General features: G+C 45.3%; 1 protein-coding gene across 1 annotated transcript in view; it reads right to left on the bottom strand.

The window, feature by feature from the left end:
* LOC115531614 (zinc finger protein 385D) overlaps positions 1–14733 on the bottom strand; it is a 56738-nt gene that overhangs the window by 5185 nt on the left and 36820 nt on the right. The window contains exons 4-7 of the mRNA XM_030340969.1: positions 6247–6410; positions 5740–5847; positions 2817–3012; positions 275–760 (exon numbers count right to left, since the gene is read on the bottom strand). Coding sequence (XP_030196829.1) covers positions 275–760; positions 2817–3012; positions 5740–5847; positions 6247–6410 — 954 coding nt within the window. The remainder of the gene's footprint in view (positions 1–274; positions 761–2816; positions 3013–5739; positions 5848–6246; positions 6411–14733) is intronic.

The raw sequence follows: 14733 nt of genomic DNA, 5'->3' as shown, positions 1-14733 counted from the left end.
TGCACTTGGCTAAGGAATCCCTACAGTGGGGCTAGGTCCTGCTGTAGGGGGATGTAGCCAGTGATACTATAGAACCACTATGAAAACAATGCAGTGGGACTAGCTATAGCTTCGATAAGGTATCACTGCAGGTCGGCTACGTGGCTAGCGTAGGGCTAGTAGCTACCACTGCAGTGGTGCTGCATACCACAGTAGTGGGGCTATGGAACCACTACATCCAGGCTTTGTACTGCTGCGATGGAGCTATGCACCCCTGCGGATGGGCTCTACGTACCTAGGCAGTGCGCCTCGAGCTGGGAGTTGGAGTTCACCGTCACTTTGCACAACGGACAGTGGAGCTGCAACTTGTTCCTGCTCCTCTTGCTTCCCTTCCCCTCCTCCTCCACCATCGTCTCCCCCTCATCCTTCACTTCCTTCTCCTGCGGCTTCTCCTGCGGCTCCTCCTGCCTGCCCAGCGGGGAGCTGCCCTGGGCAGGTGGGGTGGGGTCTGAGGTCTGAAGGGGCAGGAGGGGGCCGGGGAGGAGGGGGCCGGGGAGGAGGGGGCCGGGGAGGAGGGTGCCGGTGTAGACCACCAGCGCCTTTGACATCAGTGTGTCAGGGGGCGGAGAACATGTCTGGTTGGGAACTTGTGGGGGCAGCCCCGGTGAGGTGGGTGTGGTGTCGGCGCTCGGGGAGACCAGGATGAGCGGCAGCACGTTGGCCTGGGTTGGTTCGGTTGGTTGCCGTGGGGAATTCGGAGACATTGTGGCAACGTTGAGACCTGTGGGATGAAAGAAGGGATTTTTATTTTAGAACATTTAGAATATTTACATACTTTATATCGCTGGCAACCAAGCTCAATCAGGAACAAGATTTGCAGTAGCCATGGTTCACCAGAGATGGTGCTGTCTCCTAAGTTTTATACTATGGTTTGGCTAGTCTTAAAGCATTAGCATCTGCAATAAAGCTACAGAAAATGAATCTATTAACACCATATTAGGTTTAAGGTTTAATAATATTGTTTAATGTGTTAAAGTAGTTGAATGCTATAGTTAGTTAAGTCTTTAGGTATTAGCTGTCTATCACTTATGCTACTGAAAATGTATAAATTAGCACCATATCCAGCAATATTTTTTTATAATATTGTTTAATGTGGAAATTTGTGGATCAGCTCCTTTTTTATCAATTTTCTTCTCAATCACAATTCTTTCTCTTTCCATTTGTTTGTTTAATGTTCTGTTCCTCTGTAACCCAGTTTTTCCATCTGTCTGTTTCATATTCTGTATCTCAATCTCTCTCTCTCTAATTCCCTCCATCTGCTTCTCCATCTCTTCCTCTCTCTCTTTTCCTCGCTTTCTGTCTTCCTGCTTCTCTCTCTTTCTATCCCTTGTGTAGGGCGTTCTCTCCGTTCTTTGTCTGCATCTCCCCATGAAGCCATCAATCAAATACCATGGCAACCACAGAACTCAATGAGCTATCATTATGTAGTTACCACAAAATCACAGATGCTGGGGGGAAGAGAAAGAGTGGCCCTTTCCCTTGCAGAACAAGAGAGAAGAGAATTGATGGGAAGGAGAAATTAAGAGGGAGAGGAGGACCAATAGGAGGAGGATGTTTTGTATTGTGGCAGTGGGGAGGAGGTTATGACATCACTGCCACACCAGTGCTGTTCAGCTGCATCCGTAACATGCACCTGGACCTCGTTGACATCAATGAACCTGCAAAGTGCTGCAATTATGGTGAGAGGGGAGTAGAGAGCACAGAGTCAGTCCTTTTGCTGAGCTATCAAGCATGAATGTGCAGCTCTGTGCATTTGCGAACTGATAAAGAGCTGCAGAGAGACAGTTTTGCCTTATCAGTTTACAAAAGATCAACTGTGTAGTGGGTTTGTGTGAAGCCAACGAAGACTTTGAGGATCGCTCTAGATTAGGGAAGGGGAGGGGGGTTGGGGGGGGGGGCTTTCGGTCCCTATGGGATCAGAATCACAGCATGTCTCACAAAGAAGCACCCTGCTCTAGTAATTTACAAGACGCTTCAATCAAATTGCCTTGCAGGGAGTTCAGATGTGTGTCATCGAGGAGCGGGCAGGCCTAGCGGTTAGGGTGTTGTGCTCTAACTTAGCTACGGGTGGACATTGGAGTTCGAACCCGGAACCTTTCATTGAGGAGTCACCCTAGCCCCCGACCAGACTGTCCACCAGGCAACAATATATATATATATATATATATATATATATATATATATATTAGAGCTGTCAGTTAAACGCGTTATTAACGGCGTTAACGCAAACCAAATTTAACGGCGTTAAGATTTTTATCGCGCGATTAACGCAATTATTTTATAAAAAAAAAAAAAAAAAATTCTTTGGCTCAAAACAAAGAAGCAGTAGCCTGACTGCTATGTTCAAATGACATTTGTTCAAAGCAGTCGTTTAATTGCACTATAGGCTCTTTTTTTGTATCGTCCTGTTTTGATCAGTGTATATGCCAATGTTGTTATCAATAAAAAATCATTTGCACAAGACAAGCCGATGCACTTCACCATGTTGATAAGAGAATTAAAATGAGAAGAATTATGGGACAAAAAAATCAAGGGATATTTAGCATAGAAAAAGAATTTGCGATTAATCGCGATTAATTAGTTAACTATGACATTAATGCGATTAATCACGATTAAATATTTTAATCGCTTGACAGCTCTAATATATATATATATATATATATATATATATATATATATATATATATATTTGAGAGACAGACAGAGAAAGAGAGAGATTAAAATATACATAAATACATAGAGAGAGATGGATTTATAGATGTAGAAAGGTTTCATACTGGTTTCATCGGTCCGCTGTGTGTCTCTCAGCACGGCCACCCCTTCAGCCCTCCCTCTCTCTTTCTGCCGGTCTCTCCCGGGGGCCAGGGGGGTGGGTCCAGCCCTCTGTCTGCTGCGCTGGGGGCCCCGCTGCCCCACCAGGGCCTTCAGCTTGCGTGCGTGTTTGTGGCCCTTGTAGTGGGCCTCTGCCTGGTTCTGTAATGCAGACACACACACACACACACACACACACACACACACACACACACACACACACACACACACACACACACACACACACACACACACACACACACATACCCAGATACACACACACACACACACACACACACACACACACACACACACAGAATTACAAACATACAGCATATATATATTAACACATATATATATATACACATACATAGCACACATAGCATAACAAACCTATATACATGAAGACACATGTATATATACAGTATGTAGATATTCATATACATATCCATATAATATAAATATATATATTTTTTATTTTATTTATACACAGAACCCACACACACCCACACGCACAGGGTCACGGAAACAGGCGCACACACGCATGAGTACATGTATTTCCATATCCTCGCAGACAGACACGCAAAACAAAGTGAAGCATTTATAATCAGGAGGTGATTCAGAAGGACAGTTTGACTACTGAGATCATCTTGTGAACATCAAAGAGTTCTCTCTGTTGTGGAAAATACTTCACATGAAATATAAAGCAAAAAAAGCATGCAAAAGATGAGCCTTTTTCTACAATGTATCCTATGAAACAAATACATTTTCGAACACTCCCTGAGCGACCTCAGGGTTTAGACTAAAATCTCTTAAATCGTTCACCGCTGCGAATGGGTGAATGTCAGTTTGCTCCGCATTCACCTCATTGGAGCAAATGATGTGATTGTACAGTTGACTTCCTCATCACCGTCATCATCTTCATCATCATCATCATCATCATCATCATCATCCTCATCATGGGACTTATGGCGTCTAAATGTCCACTCTCTCAGAACACTTGCTCCTATCTCCTCTGATGCAATCTGACACAAAATAGCCCGTGTCCATTTTGTTTTGATCCAAAATGACCTTTTGTGTCTTTCTCGGAGGCAGGAAACACATTGGGTGCATTGCGACTGCAGATCCATGCAGATTTGAAATCCCAAAATAGATCTGCATGGTTGTGTGGCCAAGCAAATGTTTTGATCTCTGCACAGTGATATGTGCTACGAAGTTCAATAAACTGACTTTTAGAGTAAAGATCCAACAGTAAACAAATCAGATACATGTGATACTACTAACATTTTCTATAAAACTAATCACAAACACACACAAACACCACACACTAGGTAACATGTATGAAAATATTAATAAATACATGTTATATTTGGACAATATTCAACATATTACTGCAAAGAACATAGACACATTTATTGTAGCTAGCAAAAGTTAAATAGCTAGCATTGCTGAAAGCAAATAAAAGGTTTAATGTCTTTAACTTCTACAGAGAGAAATTCTATAACATAGTAGAAGTGAATTAATTTTATAAAAAAATAGAAAAATGTCATGTTATAGAACATTGTTGGTTCATTTAAAGATGGCATGCAAACTCTTAATCATTGCACTTGCAATAAGATTCAGGAAAAATGATTTAGAAACAAAGAGAGAAGAGATGGAAGTTTGACACAAACTCAATATCTGGCTCTTTACGATAAAGACTCACAGATCATCTGACATTCTAGAACCCAGAAGCACATTCTAGAACCCAGAACCACATTCTAGAACCGAAAACCCATGGAGCTGTGATAGGTCGGTCATCATGTGGCGTGACCATGCCAGGGGAGGGTGTGTGTGTGTGGGGGGGGGAATCGGCCAGATTAGCTTGCCTGCTTACATCACTTTGCCAAAAGCGTAGCACTGCGTAGCGTGGACAGAAGGTCATCAACCAAAGGTCAAAGTGTGTGGCGAGGGGTGGGGGAGGGGCCCTCGGCCATGTTGAATGTCACTGAACATCAACCGTTCAGACCGAGGCTGAAATTCACAGTTTGCGTGCCTCCATATCAATCCCAGATGTCCATAGCAATCTAGCATCTGGCGTGCTATTTTAGCTCCCTAGCATGCAGCTAACTTTGCTAGCGAGGACGGTATACAAACAAAATAATATCCTGTCATAATAGGACAGAAAAAGTGTTGCTTGTTTTGTTTGGGTGTTGTGTCACTGGATGGCCAGGTTACAACAAACAAACATCCCATAATAGCCATACTTTGGACTGGCTCCTAGGTCAGGTCTTCTGAACTTGATCCAAGTCCACCAGCGACGGCACCCACTCCAGGTTCACAACCAGGAGTTAACAACCTTTCCTAAAAGCACAACACATTTTATAACTCTGCCCTGGCGTACTTTGGGCCTCCATGTTTATGAATCAGGGGTCTCTTGTTAGCGGGTCCCCTGCTAGCGGCGGTTCATGTTATCCACTTCCTGGAACAAGCAGCCACTTTGAGCTCGGTTGTATGAGGAGAATCTTCTCCAAAACTGAGTTTTGGTGAGTGTATTCGGATTAGTGTGGTCGTGATGTAAGACATTCACAATTATTTTTAGACTGTAACCCCATTTTCAGATCCAATTCCTTACAGGTCCACACACATCACTTTAACCCCGTCAACACTGCACCCTTCTCACTGATAAGTAGTTTGCTTTTGACTATGAAAATCATCTGTTTTATACAGAAACATTATTAGGCCTTCGAAACCTTTAAAGTATTTTTCTAATGAAAAATGTACCATCAAATATCAATAGCTTAAGGGTCAGCCATCTCCCAGGACCGTGTATGCGTATCAGGTGACCACGAACGGTCCCCGGCCCACTGGTTGGGCACCGAAGGCTGAAGATGGGTGGAGGGGGCTCACCATGGAGTTGAAGCGGAGGTGGCAGATGTTACAGGAGATGATGCTCTTCTTTTTGGGCGGAGCCACGCCGAAGGTGTGGTTGATCACGGCCTTCTGCACTGGGTCCATCTATCACACACACACACGCACGCACACACGCACGCACACGCACACACACACACACACATGCACGCACGCAGACAGACAGACAGACAGACTGACAGACAGACAGACAGACAGACGCACACACACAGACACACACACACACACACACACACACACACGCACACACACACACACACACACACACACACACACATACATACACACAAACTCACACACACACACACACACACACACACACACACACACACACACACACACAATGATACAGGTTATGACACATGTCCCAGATACGTTCACCACACATAAATGAAGTATTGTTCTTATGCTATAACTTATAGCCGAGGTATTGATTGCGTTGCTGACGCTACATGGACGTAGAGACCAAGCAGCCGATGGGCCCACCGTGCTGAAGTTGGGGAAGAGGTGGAGGGGGCCGGTGGAGCCGTTCACCCTGAGGGGCAGGAAGTGCTTGAGGCTGAGCTGCGGGGGGGTCTGGGTCGGGAGGGTCCGTCCGGGGAGAGCCAGCGAGGCCAGCAGAGGGTGGGGCTGTCCTCTGGTAAGTCCCCCTGGAGAGAGAGAGGGGCTCCATGTCAGGAAGAGGTTCACTACAGTAACAGTACGCCCTGCATTGGCGGCGATGGCCACGTCGGTTCAGTAAACTCAGGTGATTGTATTTGTGTAGCCCCTAATGGATAACTTGTGTGTTTTTCAACCTGGTCCCTATTTTCACATCATTTGGTGTCCATGGGACTATTGCGGACAGCAATTTTGAAATTGGTCCATTATTGAGCGAGAGTTGTTCAGCCATTGCAGCTGCCAAACGGGCTGCAATGTAACGCTAAGGGGCATCAGCGGCCTGTCAATGTACGTCCTCTAGGAGGGCTGGTTCTGACCACTGACAGGATCAAATTGATTGATAATTTATTATAAGTTTCTGAACACATTAGGTAAGGGATCCCTACACATCCCTCCCAAATCTATCCGGACCTGTGCGGTTTCGTGTTAGGATTTGTGTGGACGCCTAAAACGTCCCCCACCAGCTGGGTGGGGGACGTGGGCTCCGACTCAAAGAGTCGGAGCCCACTCGTCTCTACAGTACTGCAGTAACTGCAGTCTGCAGTACTGGAAGCCACAAGGAATAATCTTCGGCAACAACTGTTACTGGCTGAGAGTGCAGTTTACAACAATCAACAGCATTTTTGACTGATGTGTTAGGATATGGCAACTAAGTATGAAAAGAAAATGTTTTATCGCAGCGTCAAATATGGACATTTGTTAACTTCCTGACAGTGCTCTGACTGCTAGTTTGGGTTTAATATTTTTAACCCCATCTGAATAATTATATTTTACTTAAAATGCAAACCTCGGGGGGTCCCCTTGGGTCTCCTCGTCCTGTCCCCTTAACAAGTTAGCCACTCCTTCTAGACGCAAAGTTAAGAATTAAGAATCAAACAACTTGCCTGAATTTGGTCAAAACAGTAAAACGTCAATGCACAGATATTTCAGCGTGTCCCTTAAAAAACGCTCCCAAGGCCCACAGAGACACACCAACATATCACATAGCCCCCCCATCACTGAACTGCCATTCGCAAAACTGTCTTCTACTTGGTTTAAAAAGTGACACTTCATCACAACTTATTCTAAATTCAAATACGATACGGGGTCAAGACGGAGCGTGAGCTTGTCTTCACTAGATGAGAGTGAAGCCGACAGACACAAAACTAATTGGAATAAGCTTCAAATTGGCTTTTTCTCGCTTTATTTGTGACCCTTATTTGTTACCAGGCTCATTTAAAATGACCTTAAGGGAGAAATATGTGTCTAAAGAACCCGGAAGAAGGATTAAAAGGCAGGGACGTGAGGCCCCGGCAGCAGCGCGGAGCAGCGGTTTGTCCCCCAGCGGTGTGGATTAATCTGGCCGTCTGCGTGACTTTTGAATCAGATCGTGGCGTTTAGTCCCAGCAGCGGGGCCAGGCGGTTCACGGGCTGCATTTTGAAATGAGCAAACTGTCATGGTGGATAATAATTTGTGCTCTGTCGAATCTCGGAGAGAGAGGGAGAGTAAGCCTGTTGATGACACTTCCCCGTTTAAGAAGAACCCCGTTGTTGACAGCCACGTTTCTGAATCCCTACAGCTGCGACAGAGGGGTTCAATAAATGGATTAATACTGTCGTTACTCACTTAATTTCACTGCTGCTTTTCTGGCAAGTACTGCTACAATATAACTTCGTCACATTATCCATTTACATCAAGCAATCAAACAAAATCAACATCAAACACCCTTGAAATGCTCTCTCTGTGGCCTGTTTGTCACGAATGAGGAGGGTTAACATTGCAAGCTATCTTTCACAGGAGATGGGAATACAATTATGAGACTGGGAAATTACAGCATTGGACATGGTTGCTTGGAGACACTCGCTGGTTGCTAGGCGACATTGTCTGATTGCTAGGTGACACCGGCTATTAGCTAGGTGCCACTGGATGGTTGCTGGGTGAGACTGGTTGGTTGCTAGGGTACACTGACTTGTTGTTAGGGGAGACTGGTTGGTTGCAAGGTGACATTGTGTGGTTACTTGGTGATACTGGCTGTTTCGTAGGTGACGGCCCAATCCCAATTCACCCCTTAGCCCTAGCCCTCAATTTTGCGGGTTCAAGCGTAAGGGTAGGGCTGTCCCAATAGTCGTTCATTGAGAGGTAGGGCTAAGGGGAAGAGCAAACTAGCCCTTGAATATTAGTTGCTATCTGAGAATGATAGATTGACTCAAGGATTTTTTTGTTGGACTCCTAGATGTCTCCTAGACACAACACATCCCTCCCAGTGCCTCCATGATCCGGCCCCTCCCTAACACGTTCTTTTATTGGCGCTTACTGTCACCAGAAACAACAGAAACACCCCAGTCCTATTTCGTACGCATGCTGTTTCACAATGTTAACTGGAAAGAGGAAAAAACAAAGCAAATTGTCAGGTACGTTTTGCTGACAGGATAACAGCTGGGTGACAACCTCAGCTGATGGAAATAAAATAAAATGTCATCCTTGAATGGATGAAGGAAACAGGGGCAGAGACAAGAAGTTTGTTTGTGTGTGAAATGTGATGGAATTGTGATAATATGGATCTGATGTTTCATTATGTACATATATGTATAATTATGCAACACTGTGAAGGTTTTTAAATAATACAGATGAAAAAGGATTATTTGTTAACAGTAGCATTGCAGCTTTTTCGGAACGCTGATGAGTGGTGATTACAAAATATTATGTTAACCTAAATAACACCAGGACAATGAGCCGATATGGAAATGGAATGGAGCCAATGGAATAATCTTTAGTGAATTAGCTACACATTAAGTGTGCAACAACAGCCTTTATCTGCAGATAGCTTCTGGCGGTAAATTCATGATAAAACCAGACTATCCTATGTGCATTTCCTCTGTGATTCTGAAGATAATGTATAGATCATCATCACATCTCAATGGAGTGGTATTAAGTCTCCACATACGAGAGCACCTAAAGTGTGTGTACTTTTGGATTCTTTACCCGGTATTGCACCTACAGTGTGTGTACTATTGTCTCAATATAGCACCTATAGTGTGTGTGTAATATTTGAATCTTTACCTAGTAAAGCACCCACAGTGTGTACTACTGAAGTCTTTACCTAGTAAAGAAGCACCCACAGTGTGTACTACTGGAGTCTTTACCTAGTAGAGCACCTAAATCGTGTGTACTATTGGAGTCTTTACAGAGCACCTAAAATGTGTGTTGTGTTGGAGTCATTACAGTATAAAATCATGAAGCGTGTGCAGTGGCGGTTCTACGTCCAGTTACGCCCCGGGCAAGACTATCTTCAAGCGGAGGTGGGGGGGGGGGGGGGGGATAACCGCGTTGGCTTAAAGCACCGCCCTCCTTTTGTGTTAATGTCTTTCCATAAATCATCTTTTGTCCTTTCGTTCTGCCAGAGAGCAACCAGAAGGTGGGCCCTCCCATTGGTTGTCACCATGCACCACTCCGCACACACAGCTTGAGGATGTTGTTTCAGCTGGTATTTCTACCTGCCGGGCAGCACACAGCCCAGAAGGCAATCTACACTCCAAACTTGTTCCAGTTTCATCCGGAACCCCGAGGCGGCCATTTTGAGAACAGAGTGCACGCTGGGAGACTTCAGGGGAAACGGTTCAAACTGTTCACTTGTGAGAGTCAGACCGACATATCTGTTGTCTTTTAGACAGACACACACAAGGTGATAAGGAGAAGAGCAAGATGCCCTCACCCCTACCTGATGCTCAATGACCCACGTCGGTATTCCCTGCAAGTTCCTTTGAATAAAAGTATCTGCTGATGTAGAAAACAGTATGCGGAAATTACATATAAAGTACAAACACATTTTCATGGCCATGCTTGCACATATTTATAACGTTTATAACGACAGGTTTTTGAATAACAGCATTATGTTGGTTCTGTATTTTTATGTCTGTATTATGTCTGTAGATGTGTAGGCCCATGGTCTTTTGTCTGTGTCTGGTGTCTGACACAAGAACACATTAAAGAGCCTTTTTGTTTGAGAGACATTTCATTTTTGCACGTTGTTGTTCAAACGATGTCTTTACTATTCGGAGACAATGCGTCTAATGGTGTGAAACATGGTCTAATGACCAGTCTTAAGAACAAGACAAATCTCGGAGGATATAGTGAAACGGTTCAGAGGACTTTGTAGGCTTTTCTCTAGCGTGGATATACGATCGCATCGCCGGTCGTCTCACGGTTGGGACGCCCCGTCTTTCGTCCCACCAGACGTTTTATGCACGGTATACTGGATCTGGTTGTTAGGGGAGGCATTATCAATGTCCTCCACGCGGTGTCCCTCCACTTTCTGAACTATGTAGACTCAATTTACCTTTTTATTGGGACCTGGTCTGGTACATTTCCATAGACACATTCATATACCACTTCCTTTCATTAAAAAATAAAGAGCAAAAAACAAACAACAGAGATTAATAACACATAAACATAAGCACACTGTAAGCACTGCACTCTGAAGGCAGCAGAGTAGAACGATATTTCTCTGAAATAAATGATCTCTTGGTGGTTGAGCTAAATCTCTGAGCATGAAATGAGCAGCCTGGGGCACGCGGTGACATTTCACAGCACGGTGGATGTAGAGTCTCGTCTGGCTGTGCAGAAACAAAAACAGCTCACTAATGGGTCTACCTGCTCCAAAAAACTCTACCAATGCTTGAATGGACCCCAGGAACCAAAGTCGATCTTGTAAATGAGATAGCAACGCTGATTTCAAGCCATCTGCTTTTAAATGTGTTGAAAAAACGATCAATATATTGTTGCTTTTTTTTTTATAAATGATCACGGTACTTCAAAGCAATCATGATACTAGAACTAGTACTACAACAGCTACAATTATTGTATTACTATAATTTCATTATTATTAGTTACACTAATAATAATAACAGATCATTTAGATGTTAGAACATATCTGTGTTAATGTATTAATGTTTTTCAAATATGTGTCATCAGAAATCTCCATGTGGAAATGTACTGAAAGGACCAGAAGGAGGTGTCTCTACGCTCTATGATTAATGAAGGGTTCCGGCCCTGATTGAGATGGGGGTGTCATGGCAACGTCAATGATTGGCTCCACAATAATTACCCTCATACAGCATGTCTATCTACTGTCCTCCTATAGTCTTGATCTAGAATATATAAATCAAAAGAGAGATAAACCACTAAACTCATATGTTCTGATTCCTAAAGCTACTCTCTGCACTCGCTCCAGTTGTTATGTTTAATCTGATGTCTGATGTCTATGACCAGAACATATAAACCACCACCTTATCTGCTTTGGTTGGAATTATAACTCGGTATCGGCCAGGGATGTAAAGTTACAAACACACACACGCACGCACGCACGCAAACACACACGCACGCACGCACGCACGCACGCACGCACGCACGCACGCACGCACGCACGCACGCACGCACGCACGCACGCACGCACGCACGCACGCACGCACGCACGCACGCACGCACGCACGCACGCACGCACGCACGCACGCACGCACGCACGCACGCACGCACGCACGCACGCACGCACGCACGCACGCACGCACGCACGCACGCACGCACGCACGCACGCACGCACGCACGCACGCACGCACGCACGCACGCACGCACGCACGCACGCACGCACGCACGCACGCACGCACGCACGCACGCACGCACGCACGCACGCACGCACGCACGCACGCACGCACGCACGCACGCACGCACGCACGCACGCACGCACGCACGCACGCACGCACGCACGCACGCACGCACGCACGCACGCACGCACGCACGCACGCACGCACGCACGCACGCACGCACGCACGCACGCACGCACGCACGCACGCACGCACGCACGCACGCACGCACGCACGCACGCACGCACGCACGCACGCACGCACGCACGCACGCACGCACGCACACACACACACACACACACACACACACACACACACACACACACACACACACACACACACACACACACACACACACACACAAACACAGTGTATGTATGTATGTGTGCCTACAGGCAGTATGAATCAAGCTAATCAGGGACATGCTGTGATGGTCTGACCCAGCAGGGGGTTTGATTCAGCCAGGGTCTGGGTCTACACCCACACACACACACACACACACACACACACACACACACACACACACACACACACACACACACACACACACACACACACACACACTCACGTCAGCACCAAGGAATCACCCGGATGGTCCTGCAGTCGTCACACAGATGAGCGTACCTGAACATCTGACTGAATGCAGCATCACAACTAGGCTTAGAATAGGTTACTATCTATCTGCCTGGGACAGTGAAGCTGTTTCTTTACTCTACTTATCAACCCTCACTTTGCACCACTATTTATGATATTAATACAGTTGTGTAGCTTTAAACAATAATGACAAGATGAAAGAAGAAAATGAATCGAAAGGGGGAGGAGCAGGAGGAGAAGGAGCAGAAGATGCATTTATAACAGGGTGTCTTTCCACTGAAAACACAAATCTGATCTTGGCTGAATAGGTATGTGAGACCACCAATAATCAATAATCACTGGACCGAGGACATTACGTCAAAGCAGTAGTCTCATTAAATGGACTCACTCAGGCGATGGTTAAGGGGGGGGGGGCTTCACAACGGATCAACAGCGATAGATGACTAGACGGATGGACAATGGACAGTCAAAGAATTTAGACTTTCCATCCGTCTAGTAGGAGAGATGGAGGAGTGGCCACCAGGTTCATGACAGTCAGATGAACCCACCAGTCTACCCTGTGGACTGAATCATCCATCTGGGGGGACAGGTTCACAGGTTCTCACGTCTCCCATGAACCAGGGTTCAGTGTGACATCGTAGCTGGGGGTGTTGGGGGGTGGTTCAGATATTTTCTCTCAAATGCCATTTCTGTGATCTCTAATAACTTTCTTTGATCTCTAATCACTCCCTTTGATATGTAATCGCTCCCTCTGATTTACAATCTGCCCTTTGAAGACCGAAAGGCCCTGCAGAGACTCCAATACAACAATCCAATTCTTAGTGTTCTAGTCGGTAAAGCCTCCGATGCTACATCCACTCTGAAGGGTAGACAGTCTTCTGCTCTGACTCTAAGGCCCCGTCCACACGGGCGAAAACTATCTTTTTCCCTCCGTTTTCCATCTCATTGCGAAAACGCAAGTAGCTAGTAGAAACGCTGTAGTACATATTCAAGGCCACTGTGTGGCGCTGGTTCTCCACCAAAAAAAGAAAAAGTTGAGGAGGAGAAAGCAGTTTTTAAACCTTTTAGAATAGTATGTAAAGACTCCAACACAACACATGCTTTATAGTGCTCTAATATGTAAAGACTCCAACACAACACATGCTTTATATTGCTCTAGTATGTAAACACTCTAACAAAACACACTCTTTATAGTGCTCTAGCATAGAAAGACTAACACAACACATGCTTTATAGTGTTCTAGTGTTTGAATTCTCCAACAAAACACACTCTTCATAGGGCTCTAGTATATAAAGACTCGTACACCACACATGCGCTTTAGGGTTTTCTATTCCATTGAGCTTCCAAAACAACATATGCATTCAGCAGATTATAATGTATGATGAGAAATGAGAATCCCAATGAGTCCAAGTATGTATGTGTGAGTGTGTGTGCATGAGGCTGTATAAGTGCTTAAGCATCTTTATATTTATGTGTGTGTGAGTCTATGTTTAAATGCTCAAGCATCTATACATAAATGTCTGTGTGTGCGACTGTGCTTACGTGTTTGTGTGCGTGCGTGCGTGTGTGCGCGTGCGTGCGAGTATGTTTCTAAATACGTATTCCTCTATGCATGTAACATACAGTACATATGGGATAAGCACTCTCGCTAGCCAAGCTAACAAAGTTTAGAATGACAACAAACTGTGAGGGGAATGCGTCTTTGAATATCTCCCCCCCCCCAGGCCTCCCGCCTCCCCCCTGCAGGTGGAAAACCAATCAGCTCAAGCGGGACCTGGTGAAAATCCCCACTGAGGCTTTGTGTTTAACAGCCTCCAATTATGGCCGCTAATCAGGGCACATTTCTCCAGGGAGAGGAATACATAATTGCCATTCATCTGCACGTTGATATCAGCCCCTTTCTTCTACTGAGGATTTAAAATGACTCGCCGCGTCTCAGAAAAGGCAGACCCCCCCCCCCCCCCCCCGCCCTCTCTCCCGCACTTAACATCTTCAAACAAGGGCAATTAGAGTAACAAATAGACATTTGGCACGTCTGGGACGGTTTTAATTTGTAAAGCAGACTGTTATTTTGAAATGCAGACTGTAATCTTTGCAAGTATG

The sequence above is a fragment of the Gadus morhua genome, chromosome 18, assembly GCF_902167405.1.
Source record: "Gadus morhua chromosome 18, gadMor3.0, whole genome shotgun sequence".
Lineage (NCBI taxonomy): Eukaryota > Metazoa > Chordata > Actinopteri > Gadiformes > Gadidae > Gadus > Gadus morhua.
This window is presented reverse-complemented; position numbering and strand designations above follow the sequence as displayed.